Source organism: Anopheles coluzzii, chromosome 2 (assembly GCF_943734685.1).
Source record: "Anopheles coluzzii chromosome 2, AcolN3, whole genome shotgun sequence".
Taxonomy (NCBI): domain Eukaryota; kingdom Metazoa; phylum Arthropoda; class Insecta; order Diptera; family Culicidae; genus Anopheles; species Anopheles coluzzii.
This window is the reverse complement of record NC_064670.1, coordinates 118745676-118763970: the sequence shown is the minus strand read 5'-3', so window position 1 is coordinate 118763970 and position 18295 is coordinate 118745676. Positions and strand designations below refer to the sequence as shown.

At 45.6% G+C, this 18295-nt stretch overlaps 2 protein-coding genes across 14 annotated transcripts in view; both read left to right on the top strand.

The window, feature by feature from the left end:
• LOC120947909 (probable beta-hexosaminidase fdl) overlaps positions 1 to 11679 on the top strand; it is a 359113-nt gene extending 347434 nt beyond the window's left edge. For 11 of the 13 annotated variants that reach the window (XM_049607865.1, XM_049607864.1, XM_049607862.1 and 8 more), the window contains 5 exons: positions 3420 to 3483; positions 6051 to 6343; positions 7090 to 7781; positions 7851 to 8007; positions 8074 to 11679. In XM_049607865.1, coding sequence (XP_049463822.1) covers positions 3454 to 3483; positions 6051 to 6343; positions 7090 to 7781; positions 7851 to 8007; positions 8074 to 9232 — 2331 coding nt within the window. In that variant the 5' untranslated portion in view covers positions 3420 to 3453 and the 3' untranslated portion in view covers positions 9233 to 11679. The remainder of the gene's footprint in view (positions 1 to 3419; positions 3484 to 6050; positions 6344 to 7089; positions 7782 to 7850; positions 8008 to 8073) is intronic. The other 2 variants (XM_040363733.2, XM_049607866.1) reach the window with 1 other exon arrangement.
• Positions 11680 to 12355: 676 nt separating this feature from the next.
• The window catches only part of LOC120961455 (uncharacterized), a 31679-nt gene continuing 25739 nt past the window's right edge, over positions 12356 to 18295 (top strand). Inside the window, exons 1-11 of the mRNA XM_049611204.1 lie at positions 12356 to 12638; positions 13529 to 14095; positions 14181 to 14357; positions 14426 to 14628; positions 14709 to 14878; positions 14940 to 15108; positions 15434 to 15627; positions 15693 to 15843; positions 15917 to 16103; positions 16189 to 16331; positions 16405 to 16519. Coding sequence (XP_049467161.1) covers positions 12503 to 12638; positions 13529 to 14095; positions 14181 to 14357; positions 14426 to 14628; positions 14709 to 14878; positions 14940 to 15108; positions 15434 to 15627; positions 15693 to 15843; positions 15917 to 16103; positions 16189 to 16331; positions 16405 to 16519 — 2212 coding nt within the window. The 5' untranslated portion in view covers positions 12356 to 12502. The remainder of the gene's footprint in view (positions 12639 to 13528; positions 14096 to 14180; positions 14358 to 14425; positions 14629 to 14708; positions 14879 to 14939; positions 15109 to 15433; positions 15628 to 15692; positions 15844 to 15916; positions 16104 to 16188; positions 16332 to 16404; positions 16520 to 18295) is intronic.

Below are 18295 nucleotides of genomic sequence, written 5' to 3'. Positions count from 1 at the left end.
CCTCTGCTCATATTGGGTCGTTCCTTTGCGCTTAAAAAGAAAGCTAAATGCGCCAGCGAACATAATGACACCGTGTGCGGGTGGGTGGGTTGTTAGGGTGGCGCTAGGCTGCAAACTATTTACCACCTTTTTGTGGGTGTGTGTGTCTGTGTTTGCGGGTTGTTAAGGTTGGTTAGGATGTGGGAAAGAGCGGGAATCATAAGAGGGAAGTCATGCAGCAGCAGAACAGCAGAGGGATCGGGTTAGGGTGTTATGCTCGTGCCCCGGTTGCTAGAGCCGATGTCGATGCTGTCGAGCGACGCTTTCTTTAGTTGGCCGCTCGGTATCGGTTCGGTTAGTTTGGTGTGATTTTTTGCCCATCATCTTGCCGCGTGCATTGGCGTAGAGCACGTGGTGGTTGCCCGGTGCGTGTACGGAACAGTTTCGAGTGCGTGCAAGTGAGCGTCAGTAAGAGAGAGAGAGAGAGAGAGAGAGAGAGAGAGAGAGAGAGAGAGAGAGAGAGAGAGAGAGAGAGAGAGAGAGAGAGAGAGAGAGAGAGAGAGAAAGAGAAGTGAACGATGATTGAGTGTTTTGTGGTAAGAAATACTATTTCCCCGCAACAATTTGTGTTGAAAATAAAGTTATTAACTAATTAGTAACTAGCAGCTCTTTCACAAAAAATGCAAATAATGCAAAAAAGCAGCAAATAAAGCAAGGAACAGCTTTCTCAACAGCAACGTACAGCCGTAAATAAATAAAACTAACAAAACCATCTAAATGTCAACCACTTCCGTTACCACTCTCCTGTCCCCTTTTCCCCTTCTCTCCCTGCTATTTGAATAACGGAAGCGAAGTATACCGCCGCTAGTGATTAAATAAGTGGAAAACCGAAATAACTGCATGGGCCGCTGCCGGTGGTGGTGCCCTTTTACTTACTACCCCCGTGTGGCTGGTAAACAATATTGATTGGATGCGTTAAAAATACACCCTCCCCGCCTCGAAATCCCCCCCCCCCCCCCACTTCCTTTTCTCGTACCACACAACCTTTCATTTCCGATAAGTTTTGTGGTAACGATAACTTACGTAATGGCGTCCCGGTTCCTGCTGCTGCCCGTCCGTTCGCTTCCTTCTTAATTAGATGAGCTTCGAAGCTTCGGTCACGATACGATACGCCCCCGGGGGTGGATGGGCCACACAGTTTTGGACACGTTTTATGCGTCAGTTTGCGGCAAATCATTTGCGGTTTTATTGCGGCCTTCCTTTGTGTGTTTGTGTGGTAGAGGAGGACCTCGTGTGGTGAGATCATCGTATAGGGATTTTAATTTTTGTCTGTTGACTCCAATATGCTGTACAGGATGGGCCAATGGTACGTCCAATATTGGCAATCGATGCGAATGTTATGAGAATTTTAAAATACACTGTCGTCTCGGTTACAGGATGCGGGATGGGCGTGACGCACAGTTTTAGCATCATGGATTCAGAATTGAGATGTTTCTATTCAAAATCCTCGGTATCTATTTCGGCTTCAGATCGACTGAGGTTCGGAGTTTTATTTTTGAGCTAGTAATCAGAAAGTTACTGACGTAGATACAGATTACTGTAGATATTATTCCTGAAGATCCTTTTACATGAAGTAGAGTTCTACCTTTCACAACTTAACAGTTTTCCTTTAGATTCTCTATATTTAAAACAGTTAAAGCTAATGAAACAACAAACCTTCATCTGTAACACATTCAAGAAAGGACTTGCCTTATTTCGGGGCAACGTCTATGATTTGTGTACAATGTAATTAGTTCCAACCGATCCAGCATTCAGCTTCATTTTGATAACCCACATGATCCCGTGCTTCGCCTGAAAGGATACAGTTGAGGCCTTTGCTTTGCTTGTATATCTGGTCGCACGTGTTATGAAATTACGCACGACAACTTAACCCCTGCAAGACGTTTCGGTTTCTCCGCCTGCGTTGCTCCATTCCATTCATTAGCAATTATGTTTAATAATTGTTTTAATGATAGTATTAAAATATCCTTTGCGTAGTGTACTATCCAGAAGATGTCTTAAAATAAACGCAACAACCGAAAATGCTCCTTCAACATATTACCAAAGGCAAAGCAGCAGGATACGCTGATATCTTACAATGCCTGACATTTGGAACTCCCTTTACACCAAGGAGACAACGGGGTCTACGTCATCAATTTTGTCCCCTTTCTCTCCGACTCCAAAAATCCGCAACTTCATCATCAGTATCATCATGATCAGAACGCAGCCGAACAGTACGATGGGATTTCCTCCTAGAACGCAAACATCCGGCGGATCCGTATGGTAAAAATAATCCCCACCCAGATGAATCACGCAGAGCGCAATATTTCGCGGTCATTGAGAATGTAGCGCGAGCCAGAAGAGTGATTCGTGGTTCGTTACTATACGTAAGCGCGCGCGTGTTGTTGAGGTCGGTCGTCCCTGCACGCCATTCCATCCTTTTGGTACTGTTGTACCGTTTCCTATGCTACGGATTTCGGTTTAAATTTCGGTCGGTCGGGTTTGTGCAAAGATATAACGAGCTTTTTCCCTCTTCCGTTGGTTTGGTTCGGTTTATAACGACGAGACGTCGTTCTGCTTTTGTCAGACCCGACAGGAGGGACGCATCTGTGTGAGGGGGGCATTTCGTAGGACTCCTACATTTCACAACCAGCAATAACAAAAACTGGAAGCGAATATTGCAACCATTCTCTGTGTTTTTTTCTGTGTGTTGTTCTAGTTGATGTTTTATTTCAAGTACAACCTCCAGTAGTGGCGCGCTAGTACGGGAGTGACTTACGGTGTGGACTAGTTTGCTACTACCACTACCACCACTACGACGGCTACGACTGTGCTACCTAATTCCAATTCAATTATTTCAGATAGATTGAAATTTCGCAATTCATTTCACCGGGGCCTGTGTGACACGGCAAAGATCTGCTTGTGGCGGTATTCTTTTGCTGAGCAAGGTCTCTCGCCCTCCCAAACCCCAGTACCAAACGCTACTACATCCTGAATAGGAAGCTCGCTCGTCCGGGCTGGTTTTGGTTTGCCAGTTGTGGAGAAAGGAAGTTGAGGCGCGGGAAGAATATTCGCAAATGCAGTTTTCCAGCTGTGAGAGCAGGTGTAGCAGTGTGTGTTTTGTTTGCCATGTAGATCAACCTTTCTTTAGGATGCAAATTTCCTCTGTCTTATATGTTGTCTTCCTGTTGGTAAATGAAGCGAATGCCGTAAAAGCTCGGTTGTAGAATAGGATAAGAGCTTTAACTAAATGCATACGTGCTTAAGTTGCCGCTTAACGTTAAATGTATGATAGTTAGGAGTATGTTTTCATTATAATAAAATAAAATAAACACATCTAGGTATTTTGCCTGCAATTGAGCTATTTAATAAACCTATTCTTTCAATTCTTCTCTTTGCAGGTATTGTAAATCCATGGTTGCGTACAGTTAAAACATGTTGCTCTCTCATGACTACAACAGTAGGGTAAGCAAACCGTCCGAACCTAAAAAAGAGATCTTTATTAGCGATCATGAAAACACACTAATGCAGCGGCAAAGTAATAAAGTTGTAAAGTAGCTCCAGTTCCCTTTCAATCACTCCCAAAAAAGCTTTCCGTTGCCTTCTTTTGTCTTTAAGTTCATTTTAAAGTCGTGTCCAACTGGTGTTCAGTGCGTCACCTCACAAACTGGTTAGAAAACTGTCCCTCTAAGTGATTTTACGTAACGTTTTGCGTGGACCTGCGCCACACTTTGGGAAGCTTCCGTGTAGTTCCGTACGAGTAGCTTCCGGCATAACAAAAAAAAACTCACTCTCCACGACGCTCCCTCACTGCTCGACAAAGCTACACTTAAGCCACACTTTCGCCCGTCGTCGGTGACGACAACGACGAAAACGACGACGGATGGACACCGTTTTTGGGGCGGTTCGCGATTCATTTTAAGTAAATTTAATTACCAGCCTCCCGTGGCCGTGGGGTTCAGCAACCGACGATGGCATCACTTTCGCCAAAAAATCTTTGCCTTCTAATGTCACATTGCCTTACCTGTGTCTTTTGGGGTTTTTTGTGGTCTGTTTCGTGAAGAGTCTTGCCCCGAAGAGTCTTGCCCCGTGAATCATGATGATGACCCTTCAATTTGGGGGAAACAGCAGAAGCGAAGGTGAAAGTTTTGCTGATGCTGTACTACGCGATGACCGTCCATTACCAGACAAGAGGCTAAAGGGGTTTCGTTACTTCCCGGTTAGGCTTTCAATTGTCCGGTCATTGTGCGCTTCGCGTATCGGTTTACTGTGCACTGTAACTCTTACCTTCATTCATGATTTGTTGGTGCACCTAACAGCTGGCAGTTATCTGCGATGGAGCTTGTAATAGTGGAATCTTTTAAAAAATGGACACCACAACGGTTGAATTTTGTATGGTTGGCCCCATACAAACCTTGCCCCATTCTAATGTTGCTCTAAAACGCATCTATTCATGCCCGACTGGGGGTACGAAACAAAGCCCTTTCAACCAAACAAAACAGCATCACATATATCAATCCCAGGCCCTACCTTTACATGCCATCATCTGCCCAACTCCTCCAGCAAGACTTTTCTCATTAGTGGGTTTATTTCTTTGTCTGGCTAATAATAATCACTCACCCATGTTAGTTAGTGTGAATGCACCCGTGAAGGACCTACTTCCCGGAGACGCGTCTTTTTCTCGCGTTGTCTCTGCCTGCATGTCGCAAACGTCCTTGAGTTCATTGGAACTTTGCCTATGGCTACGCTCTACTACTGGTTGGATTCACATTTTTGCCGCCAATTTAGTCTTGATTAGTTCTTACGGGCATAATCAGAAAACTTTCCATAGACTCTCACTCCACTGCGCGGGCGTGTGTGTGTTCTTTCCCAGTTCGCTGGCAGAATGTGTCGGATTATCACACACCTGGATATGTTAACTTGAATGAAAGATGGAACAAAGATGGAAGACAGTGGAGCTTTGCGCGCCTGCTAATGTGACATAAGTCATTCCTCTTAGCGGAAAGTTCTCTGTGACTGTGACACTACTGTGATGGTTATAGTTAGTTATTCAGGAAAGGGAATAGTTGCTGGTAGAAGACTTTTGCTTCAAGCCTGTACAATTTGGGTTAATTTAATTTGGATCATCTTTTATATTTCATTAGACCGTGAAGCTCGTTTTGCCGCTCCACTTTTAATCTAAATCATTTATAAATGCTGAAATGCATTTACAGGGTTTTCCAGGAGTTCTCATAGCTGTGGGATACCTTATTGACTCCTTCTTACGTGAAATGAACTTAATGTAAAGGGAATTGGACTCTATAGCATCCTTGTTGGACAACTCTAATAAGAATTTCCAAGGAGCCTGTCTAACAAGGTTGCCATACAGTACAATTTCCAACATACGAAATTAACTTCCCATAAGTTCAAGGAAGTGTCCCACAACTATGAGAACACCTGGAAAACCCTGCAATAATAGATATTCATTCATTCAACGAATGATTTCTCTCTCACCAGTACGACACTTCCAGTGACATCAGAATTCGTCCACCAGTCCATTCAAATCAGATCAAATCACTCTGTTATTTCCAAAAGGTGACACAATGCCGCAACTACGCACCCGAAAGTTCACCTGAGAGATGTCCTAATTTAATTAATTCCTAACAGCCTGATCTAACCCCAAAAATCCCATCCATTCCGGCCGTATTGTCGCATGCGGTAAAAGTGTGGTCAAACTGCTGCTGTGAGTCCTGAGAGTCCGGATGGATTTGCCATGCCGAATTTCCAGATTGACACATTTCTTCTTGCCTTTTATGCGGTGTCAGTTTTTGATTGATGTTGCTCGGTGTTGTAGTGAGAATGTGAGGGTGAACAATTTGACTATTTGATAATTCAGTTGTCGCAAGTTTTTGGTACCGATTTAGATTCGAATTTTGGATGGCTAATAGATATGGAAAATTAAAGTTATTTCCCCCATTTAGTGTAGTTTAGGTTTGCGTGCGCTGTAGTGTACTTATAAATAAACAATTATTTCATTCTTTCCTTTCTTGCAGCGCTCCTCGATAGCATCCACACAGTCGCGCAACATCCGTGTCACGGTGCTGAAAAACATGTTCAAAAAGATTGCCCTCACGAGGTCCGCCCTCAAGAAGGCGATCGTGGTAGTGTCCGTCTGTGCGCTGGCAAGCTTCCTGCTGCTGCTGTACTGGAATGACAGTTCCGAGTCGACCAAACCCTCCAGCACGATGGCGATGGGCATCTATAACACGCACATCGTCGATGGCAGCCTGGACGGCGGTCCGATGAGCGCTGGCGATAGCGTCCGGGACAGTGCCATCCCCGTAAAGTAAGTTGTTTCGTTTCCTGCGCATAAAAAGCAATCCAAGAAAAAAAGGACCAAAAAAGTAAATTACAATTATTGGAGTGAGGAATGTAATCGAATTTATTGTAACATTTGGTTTGAAGAATTACTTCCATTTTGCGGCAACGAATGAAGCACCAACCACGCCTTTCTCGTTATGCGGGGGGCGCAACTCCCTTTTTGGTTGTGTCTTCTCGCTCTACAATGATGTGGGTAGGAAGCAGCTACCCGGTAGCATACCTTCTCATCGACAAACGTGGGGGTCCCACTTCTACTGCCAACCAGATAATCAACGTTTCGGCACGACAGTTTATGATCCGTGTAAATGTCTCGGACCGAGCCAGTCCGTCACGAGGCTGCCCGTTAACGATTTTGCCTGCGACGATAAAACCATACTAATGAGCGGAAATGGAAGCATAAAGCACAATTAGCTTCCGAATGCGATTTTTTTCTGCTTGGTGTGGTCCGTTGGAAACTCCACAAGAGATGGATGAGGGGTTTACTTTGCTTAAGACCATAAAATTGGTCTGGTTCGGTATGGAAATGGATACATATTTGCTTTTGCATGCTTGAGTAAAGTGGTTTGAGCACATTGTAGACAGGGGGCGGGAAGAGATTATAATATTCTCACACACTCCAACGCTCCAACGATAAGCTACGACACTAACCAAAATACCTATATTTATTGATCGAATTACTTATTAATTTACTTTCTCTTTTCGTTTGCACAGTCCCATCGAGCGGCTGTGGACGTACCGGTGTGTCAACAATCGGTGCGTGCGGCACCATTTCGTGGATGGGGCGGAGGAGGACTTTGACACGAACAACGCGCACCAGCAGCAGCACGGAGGACAAGCGCCAGCCGGTGCCGGGAGCGCAAACACGGGCAGCAGCAGCAGCTCACCCGGCAAGCGTATCCCCTACCTAACCTGTACAATGACCTGTGGGCCGATCAATATTTGGCCGCAGCCGACCGGTGCCACCACGATCGGTAGCAAAACGTCCCGCTTTCGGCTGTCGGACATGCACGTGAAAATCGTGACCAAGTTCGAGCCGGTCGATAAGCTGCTGCACGACGCGTACGATGTGCTGCGGGCCGAGGTTCGTGCCGCGATGGTTTCGCACGGCGCGACGCTGGAAGAGATCGAGGGTGCGGTGCCGGCGGCGTCCGTCCCGGCTGGGGTGCAGCAGCTGCCCCGGGCGGAGGAACGGTCGCTCGCTACGGAGGTGAACGATGCGGCCACGGTTGGAAGGAGTGCCGGTGGGTCGGAAACGTCCGGCGTGGGGAAGATTCACTTCTTCAAGCTGGTCAGCGACAAGCGGTACGATGTGGACGCGTTCGAGGTGAACGTGCACGTGGAGAAGTCGGGCGATACGCACCTGACGTTGCACACGGACGAGAGCTACAACATGACGGTGACGCGTAAGTGATAGATGAGTGGATGATGTCCTAGAAATTCGAAATTTAAACCTTTTCCGTCCTTTCTCATAGACTCTGCACGTGTGTTGATCGTAAAAATAACTGCCAACACGTTCTTTGGCGCAAAGCATGGACTGACCACGCTGCAGCAGCTGATCTGGTTCGATGACGAGGAGCGTACGCTGAAGGTCCTCAACAAGGCGTCCATTGAAGATGTGCCAAAATTTAAGTGAGTCCTCAAAAACCTTGAAATCTCTTTGGGTGTCATATGGTAAGCTTTATTTCTCTCCCGCAGCTACCGTGGCCTTATGCTCGATACCTCCCGGCACTACTTTACGGTGGATGCGATCAAGCGCACCCTCGTCGGCATGTCCCACTCGAAGCTGAACCGGTTCCACTGGCACATCACGGACTCGCAGAGCTTCCCGTTCGTTTCGCGCCACTATCCCCAGCTCGCCCGGTACGGTGCCTACTCCGAGCGTGAGGTGTACACCGCAGACGACGTCCGGGAGCTGACCGCGTTCGCGAAGGTTCGCGGCATCCAGATCATACCGGAGATCGACGCACCGGCCCACGCCGGCAATGGGTGGGACTGGGGTCCCAAGCACGGGCTCGGGGAGCTGAGCCTGTGCATCAACCAGCAGCCGTGGAGCAACTACTGCGGCGAGCCACCGTGCGGACAGCTCAACCCGAAAAACAACAACACCTATCTGATCCTGCAGAAGCTGTACGAGGAGCTGCTGGAGATTGTCGGCCCACTGGATTACTTCCACATCGGCGGGGACGAGGTGAACCTGGAGTGCTGGCAGCAGCACTTTAACGACTCGGACATGCGCACGCTGTGGTGCGACTTTATGCTGCAGGCGTACCATCGGCTGCAGCTCGCCAGTGGACAGAACGCGACGGCACCGCGCCTGGTCGGCGTGTGGTCGAGCGGGCTTACCAGTGCGCCGTGCCTGTCGAAGAACACGTTCGCGGTGCAGGTGTGGGGCGGCAGCAAGTGGCCCGAAAACTTCCAGCTCATCAACAGCGGCTACAGTCTGGTGATATCGCACGTGGACGCGTGGTATCTGGACTGCGGGTTCGGCAGCTGGCGGTCAACGGGCGATGGGGCCTGCTCGCCGTACCGCAACTGGCAGACGGTGTACAAGCATCGGCCGTGGGAGGAGATGAAGCTTACCACGCTGCAGATGCGTCAGATTTTGGGCGGTGAGGCGTGCATGTGGACGGAGCAGGTGGACGAGTCGATACTGGACGCGCGGCTGTGGCCGCGCGCATCCGCCCTGGCCGAGCGGCTGTGGACCGACCCGACCGAGGAGCGGTACAGTGAGTCGGTACCGCTCGAGGTGTACAATCGGATGTCGGTGTTCCGGAACCATCTGCTCGAGCTGGGCCTGCGGGCGGAACCGATCTTCCCGAAGTACTGTGCGCAGAACCAGGACGAGTGTGTATGATATTACGCCAACCCGTTCTACTAGATTTTGTGATTTTTCGCTAGAGGAGGGGAGGGTACTGTGTGGTTGTGATAGTTTGACAAAAAAGAGGGCGCTTTGACCGATGTGCTACACGCAATTGTACACGACAAAGGGAAGCCTGGGCAAGACGACGCGAGAGGAAGGCACATATATTTAGAAAACGCTTGAAACTCATGATATTACTATGACCAACAATCATGTAGCAACAGGAATGGCGGGCGGGAAGAAGGATGAGATGAGGATAGAATTTTTGTTTGTTGTTAGATATTTATGACACGGCGCAGTAGTGTGATGCACAGTTGAACCTGTAGAACCGGGGAGCTGCGCAAAAGGTTTAAAACAAAACAAAAAAGGACACACGGTTGTACATAGTTTGTAAATGATTGACGTAGTGTTACGGTAGCTACTTATTCGGAGGTTTCAGCGTAGCGCTAGTAAAACGAGAAACATTGTAACCTGCACACCTACCGTAGCGTTTAATGATCATGATAACAGTACACACGACACCTAGCCGAACGGAAGGAGACAATTATGGTTTAATATGGTTTCTTACCAAGTTTAGTATAGTCTATGAAGAATTAGTAACAAAAAAAACACAACATTTTGCGCTTACAAACTTACAAAAAAACGTGCACACTCACACGGCAACGGAACCAGTAACACGGAAGGTTGTAACTTCTCTAGTAGCAGACGAGTCTAGCAGATAGGCACGAGATACTAACGAGCGATAGAATCATCAATGCAAAACACACGGACTCTTTCTGTAGAGGAGTATTTATATTTAATTTCCCACATACTCTTAGATACAATTCTTTATTTTCCTCCATTCACCATACCTCAAAATGGGAAAATTCTGAAAACGATTTGCACGGTAAACAGAACGTCACGAGGCGCCTGGTAGACGATAGGTGAATTGTATTGGTTCACGCGTACTTAAACGACCCGTGTGCATTGCGACGTTTGTGTTTTCTATGCTTTACTGGGTGAACAAATTTTCTATAAAATCGTGCATTCTTTTCCAAATTGTTACAAATGCCGATATGATGATGATGGTTGAAATTGTGGTACAGCAATTTTTCAGGATAATTAGTTAAAAAGGAAACGGTAAAGCTGCTTCGAAATGAGCTTTACTATGCGCGTGAAAGTGTGTGGAGCAAGTGCAAACAGAAAAGGTGAAGTAATTTCATGTAAACCCTCCCGATATACCTGCAGACGATTTCGCTAACATACGTAAGTGTTTAAGTATTTTCTTTATTTTTTTTGTGTCGCCTCCCGTTCATACACTTGTGCGTGTGGTTTGAGATTTGCGCAAGCGGTTAGCTGTATCTGTTTCGTGTTATTATGTTTGTTGTTAACTATTGCTTTAATTTAGCAGAAAAGAAAGCATACAGACAATTTGCAGGCGCGCGGCATTTCCGTTTTGCCAAATTGTAATATTAATATTTAACAAAATCCAACAGACACACAGTCGAAACACTTCTTTCCCACTAAACTAAGTGCACTGTAGGTTTAAGCGTAACGTAGCGGCGTAAGTTAGGTAAACAACTATCTAAAAACGGAAGCTCTAAGCAGCACTTGCAGGATGGAACACTTGTTGTTGTCATTGTCAAACGACCAAAATGCCTGATTGTGAGAAAAGAAAACGTGGGAACGAGAAATTAGGAAAAGCAAACAATATAGTATGTATAGAAACAGGTACACTTTCCTTTAAGAGATTACTGTGCAAAAGTTTGATTTTAAACAGTTAGACACATTTGTTTTAAAACCAACTAGTAGCACACAGACGAACCTTAAAGCGTCAGCGATGTTGATTAGATTAATTGATTTACTACAAAAAAGAGCGTGAAAGACACAGGAGAGCCATAAATGATTGCGGATATTAAACGCCGAACGAGCAATACACTCATCACCGTGAAAAGCGGGGGCAAAGTTTCGGTTGGATTTAATTGTGTAGCAGAACTTTAAATGGAAATGTATACCGATATGTATCACACGTTCGCGAACGCAAAACTGCGAACGCTTTTGGAAATGAACAAACTTGTAAAAGCAAGCAAGAGAAGAGAGACAAAGTGGGGAAGAGAAAACTAATCTAAGCCGTTTGCCTTTTGCTGTAATTGCATATTGTTAAGAACTGGAAAACAAAATTCGTGCAAGTGTCACGTGTTCCGTTGGACCCTGTTTCTGATTTCATGCTTGTTTGTTGCATTTTGGTTGTCGTTAGTGCAGTGTAATGAAAAGTACAAGCGAGAGGAGGGGCGGGAAAAAGCGCGCGGAAAACTGAGCTTTGCGTCGATAGTGTGAGGATAAGTTATTTACATGTTTTCTTGAGATTCGATCGTAGCGGGCTCTCTCTCTCTCTCTGTCTATCAGTTCCGATTCTTTTTTAAGTGGTAGTGTAATAAAATGAAAACAAATCATAACTACAACTCACCGGTAGAGGTTGGGTTAGTGGAGAGGATGTAGATAATATCACATAATGTTTGCAGGAGTTCAAATCCGAAATCTTGACGACAAGAACCCAAAAAAACGACTGATTGATTGACGACAGCGACAGTGGTTTGTCTCCAAGGAGTTCGAATCGTTTGTTGCAACCAGATTGGCTCCGTTACTGCAGCAGAAGCTGCACAAGCACATCCTGCCTCTTTAAATCAATAATGAGCTATTTAACAGCGCAGCGAACGTGTTTATTTGTATCGATTCACATTAAACATTAAACTGACCGCTTTGTAAACCCCACAGAAAGGGGGGGGGACAGGCATCACAATAGCGAAACCCCGTCGCAAAACATGGCTCCACAACACAATGTCATTCCGAGACGGGTCCATTCCGTTGTTGCTATTATTTGATTTTTCTGTTTTCACTGCCACCGTGGTGCACTATTGGCTTGCCCTTGCCCGCGTGTTTTTGCCGTTTTCCCACAGGGCACACACACCGGCTCGGTTCGGTTCAAGGTGAGATGGACATTAATTATAGATTTGCTTTCGCATCGTGCAAGGGGGGCGAGAATGAGGGATGATTTGGCCGCCGTTTAGCGTCGTTGCAAATACGTTGCAATTAAATGGCCCCACCCCACAGGTAGCGTTATTTAGCTTTAAATGCACAGAAGAGGGCAGTAACGAGGAAATTATGTTGCATTTTTAAGTGATTTTGTGCAATCCAATCGGTACGGTTGGACTGGGCACGGTATGTCAGCAGTGTATCGGTGACTTTTGAGAGAGTAAAATCTTATTTTTGTGTGTTCTTCGGCTTATGCGAAAAGTACTTGAGATGTTCTTATCAATTGCACGATTTTTCGTCCTTTTCCTATTTGGGTTTGTTCTGGTGCGTGCAGCAGCAGCAAGTGTCGTTAACAGTACAGAATGTGGAATGAGTATAGGATTTAATAGTGAGTATTAGAATTGCAGTGTGCATTGTTACATTTTATATGTAAGTTTCTGAAGCATCTCCTTAATGTTATTGTCCAACAATGTGTGAGAGAGGTAGATTCAGTCCTCACCTAAGGAACGTTCTTATTTCTGAATAACTTTTAATTTTTATGAAGAAACATTCTATGACAAGAATTGGGAAGTTTATGACATTCTATGCCAAGAGTTGAAAATATAAGAAATTATTATGATGTCCAGTTTGAGTATGGCTATTGAGAACTGGATCAATTCAATGGGATCATTGAAGAGGCTGAGAAACTGTGAAGTAGTTTTATATTTGCCTTATCCAAAAAAAACCGCAACCTACGCATTTCTTTTTCCAAGGTTCTCTTATACTCTATTTCTTTGTCTACATGACAGGTAAAGTCCTCCCAAAATGCTTTAAATTTTTAACTCAGAGCTTTTTCAACTTCTTCTTCTTCTTTGGCACAACAACCGTTGTCGGCCAAGATCCTGTGTGCTTTAGTTTTCAGTGACTTATTGATTCCCCCATAGCAGGATAGTCAGTCCTACGTATGGGGGCAAGGTCCTTTTGGGGGTTGAATCCATGATGGGTATGTTGTTAAGTCGTACGAGTTGACGACTTCATCACGAGACCGACCAAGACCTTTTAAAACATGGAAGAATTTATTGAAAGAAGCGTTATGGAATGATATATTTATTTTTGCAGTTCAGTTTCTAGGTTAGATAATTTTCAATAATTTTTAACGAATCCAATTCAAAACCTTTCTATCCAACCACGTGTTTTCGCTACACTCTCAACTTTACGAGAGTCATCGTAGTAATCTATGTTCCCCGTAGTAACCGTTTCTCCCTCCCGTTTCGCAACAACGCACCACAAACTCTCCAGTAACCGCTTACTATCAGATGCCACCGCTCTACCTCTACGATGACTACGATCGCTGTCTGGACGAGTTCCCCGAGCGGGCCACCTACTGCCTGGTGGACAGCTGGATCGTCCCAAACGACTCCGCACCGCTGTGGTCCGTGATAGAGCAATTTTCCGCCGACAGAAAGCGCAGCTTCCGCCACGATCGACTCCAGCGCGGTCTGTGCATGAACCGATGCCACCAGCTACTGACCAGGTTCGATCCACGCACGCAGATGAAGTACTTCCGCGCTCGCTTCGAACCTAACGATTCTCAGGTGGTAAAGCTGTGTGTAGAAAATGTTTCATTCTCTAGAACCTCAATTCTTTCGCCGCGCACACAGATCACGTTCGACCCGAACACGTTCCGCGGGGCGCTCGACTGGCGCAACCGATACCGCCGTTTAGCCAATCAATGTGTCAATTACGAGCTGAAACGTCAGTACTCCCTGATGGCCTACACAACGGTAGAATACTGCACGACGAACCGAGCGCAAACGGACCGGGACGTACGGGTGTCCGCGGTGCAAGCAGCACCGGAAGCATTAGGTGACGCGGGCCACATCCAAACGATGAAATATGTATCTTTTCCCTCCTTCACAACGTTGTTCCTGTTCCATTTTTTTCTTCTCAGATAAGATTGATGTTACGTTTCTGTTTGTCCTTGGTACACTACTCACCCTAACACTGCTGTCCACCGGGTACGATTGCTATCGATACCGGCAAGCGCGACCACACCACGGCGGCACGATTGTGGATGGATTAAGAGATTACTATCGATCCGGATTGGAGCGCCCGGGTGTAAGCCGTGGTAGGTGTTCAAAAGCCATCTCCTTGCCATGGTGGGAGCCTTTTTGTTTACATCCTTTGCCCTTCCAGCCACCGTACTGCTCGTTGCGTTTTCCCTTCCCCGGAACTGGCATCTACTAACGACGGCGCGTAGAAAGGTGTCCAGCACCGCCACGAAAGATTTGCGCTTCATACAGTCGGTCCGGTTTCTCATCATGTACCTCGTCATCGCCGGCCACTCAATGCTGTTTAATTGCATCTTTCCGCTACAGAACCCACAGTACGTCGAGCTGGTAAGATGACAAATGGTTGTTTGAAATGAAAAAAAAGAAAAGGTTTTTTTAAATTATTTGTTTGTTTTTATTACAAACAGAACTATCGCCGTGTCATTACGATGCTGATATTCAACGGCATTACGGTGGTGCAGACGTACTTCACCGTGAGTGGATTCCTGCTGGCCGTACACTTTGTGGATTTTGCCGAAAAGCAGCGCCGCTTCCGCTGCTGGGACTATCTGCAAAGTATTGTGTATCGATTTTTAAGGTAAATATCCTTTTTTTCTAATTAAAAACACGTCAAATCAAACCTTTTGTTTTGCTTGTAGATTAACACCAGTTTATGCGTTTATGCTGCTGCTCGACGCCACCTGGCTGATTCGGCTGCAGGACGGCCCGATCTGGAAGCGGGTGGCCGAAACGGAGCGCACCTACTGCCGCACGAACTGGTGGGCCAACGTGCTGTACGTCAACAACTACGTCACCGTATCGGAACCGGTACGTTTCGTTCGCGATTGGCCATCGAAGTAGGCCCGCAGCGTTGTATGCGGGCTTCCTATCACGTACCGTTAGCGCTAATTGTAGTGAATCGTTGAGGAGGGCTAAGTTGGCCATGCAGTTAGTACAATTTACACACCCTTGTTTTGTTGTTGTCATTTAATGGTTAGTTTAATGAGGTGATATCGGTTGTTTAACTGTGGCGGAACACATTCATTTAGCTATCATTTTAATGGTAGCACGGTGTAATTGATCATTATTATTATTACAACAGTGAAGGTAGCATTTAATAGATTAGGATATATAATTTCCGCGCTCTTTGCAGTGTTTACAACAGACCTGGTACCTTGCGACTGACTTTCAACTGTTCGCCATTGAGCTTGCCATTCTCGCGCTTACATGGCGCTATCCGAAGCTGCTTAAACCGTTGCTGGCCGTCGCCGTGCTGGGAGCACTTCTAATACCGGCCATCGTTACGTACGTCAATCGTTTCGAAGGCGTCGTCATCTTACGACCCGAGTAAGTGTGTGTGATCTGCCTCCCCAAAAACTCTTTCGTAATGATGTTTTTACAACTCCCCCAAGAGCGCTCAAGTATGTGCTGTGGTATGATCCGATGTACCGCAAGATGTACATTCCGACGCACACCAACTTTGGCAGCTATTTGGCCGGTCTCATCGCCGGCTTGCTGTATCACAGGCTGAAGCGCGCCAACTTTGATGCCGTTCGCCATCGGGTAAGGGAGAGACGGCGAAAGAAGAAAAAGGAGTTCAAAATGGTTTAATTCAAATTTTTTCTTTTTTTTTCAGGGCTTTCGCACGCTCTGGTACGTATCGCTTCCGACCGCAATCGTCCTGCTGCTGTCGGCGTACATATTTTATGCGTACGATTTTGAAAAGCCCGCGCTCTGGATAGCGGCCTACGCGGCACTGGCGAAGAATCTCTGGGGTGCACTTTTCGGCGTACTGTTCGTCGGGCTGGCGTTCGGTGTTGGGGGTGAGTGTACAGGAAAACGGTTCTGCTAGCGCCAGTGACTGGTGATAGCGATTGTCTTGTTTTTTTTCCTTTCCAAATTTTAAAGGCTTTCTACGAACGGCGCTGAATAATTCGATCTTTCGGCCACTCGGCAAGGTGACGTACTGTGTGTTCCTGTGCCATCTGTTTGTGATACGCGTCACGCTGGGCAACATCCGGCAGCCGATCTATGTGAGCGATATGCGAATTGTGAGTGATGACAGAGGGGAAGGGAACCACAAAGAAGGAAAGGATGTTAAATGTTTAATATTGTTTTTTTAAGCTTGTGTCTACCTCGTCGACGCTGGTACTGGCGTACATTATGGGGACGTTAATGTGCCTGCTGATCGAAATACCATTTTCCAACGTACAGAAAACGCTGTTCTTCTACAAGCCGGGTAAGTCTAGTTGTTAAAATAAGAGCCTTTTTAAACTTATTTCAATTATTCTTTTATTCTTCTTTAATTAGAAAACATCTACAAGGAAGAGATACAGCTGGTCTGCAATGGTTGCGCTAACGAATCAAATTCAACTGTAAAGAACACCAAAGAAATAGAACAAGAATCTTAAATTATAAGAATAACATTCTGAAAAGGTTTGTATTTTTGCAAAATTAAACAAATTTTGCCTTAAAAACTTACTAATTATAGTAAAATCATCAACCGATTCTAGCATCTTTTACATTCTATTCCCTAGCTATGCATCCAAGCAAATAGTACCCAACATTACAAAGTAATACACGCCTCCATGCAAACACGGACCCGCTAGTGACGCACACACGGGCCACTGTTTTAGTTAAATGATTACTATCGTTTTCTAGACCCCTTGTGCCCTTCACTGAGCGTTTGGAGTTGATAGGTTGATCCGATTTCTCTGCCTGGCTGGAGCAAATTAGCAACATGGAGAATCGATCATGGCTAAGCAGTTTCTAGGAAATGGTGCACCAGCACCAGGGAGGAAAGCAGTTTAGAGCTACGCACCACAGGAAATGGATACGATTTCAAAGCTACAAGCCTTTTGTAAGCTTATGTTTATGTCTAAGCTGACTTTAGAGTGGAGTTTTAAGTGAACCAGTTCCAGAATCAGGATAGAAGTGGACCGATTAGTCTGCGGAGTAGGTTGCTTTTGTTGGCTACGCATACGAATGTGCGTCCTATTCATGAGGGTCGTTAGTGAGCTTCGAGTACAGGCTGAGTGACTTCGACGGGATGTGAGCACGGAGCGGCTTTTTTTAAAGTAATACACTAAGGTACTGGTGTCAGGGGCAGCATTTTGAGGGAATTATTTATGCATAATATGTAGTGTAGCTAGATTCCAGACATTGTAGCAATTTAAAGAAGCATGGAAAGTTATTGTGAAATATGTAGAAATGCTCCAAAGATGAAATATTAAAGTAAACAACAAACCAATATTTTCCAAAATATGTATTTGATTGTCTTTTTTACTTCTTGGCGAACACACGTCTTCCTAGAGCATTTTTAGTACCTAGTAGCCATTTTTGTGCTATTTTTGCCAATAAACGTGCTTTATAATTGATTACATAGACCCAACGGGAAGATAAAAAATCAGCAATTCAAATTATGCAACGCGACCTCTTTTAATAACTATTTTGCTTCTACTGTGGGATAGAAATTATTCAAATGTTCCACAAGCTCAAACGCACAATTGTCTACTACCTTTAGTGTTGTGTCTACTGGAATCAACGGCAGTAAGCTCACTGCAGGCATTAGAAGACTTTTCTAGACCTTTGCAGTGCTTTGCAAAGGCAGCAAGGATACGGGAACAAGGTACTGGGTGGAAAATTCCACATCACACCCCATCAAGCTGTGCCGTATCATTTATCTTTTTGCCCGGACTGCAGCCTGTCATTGCAGTCTCACCTCCTAGGAGGCCTGGGAACCTATGTTATTACTGCCGGTGGAGGAATGTGCCGGACATCGGGGATGTAATTTAACTATAAACGTGAGATTCTTTCGCTCGCTGTGTGCGATATGGCGTCGTAGGAAGACAACGGGCGTGTTTGATTTTAAATGGTGCTTTCAATATCGATCATCTCCAATCAACGAACTCACCTTTGAGGGGTTAATTGATCAAGTCTAGGGTTATCGGGCAAGATGCAAACTTCTGGGTTAGTTCTGGCCAAAGTCGCAAATTCATTCCTCACATTCCTTTTG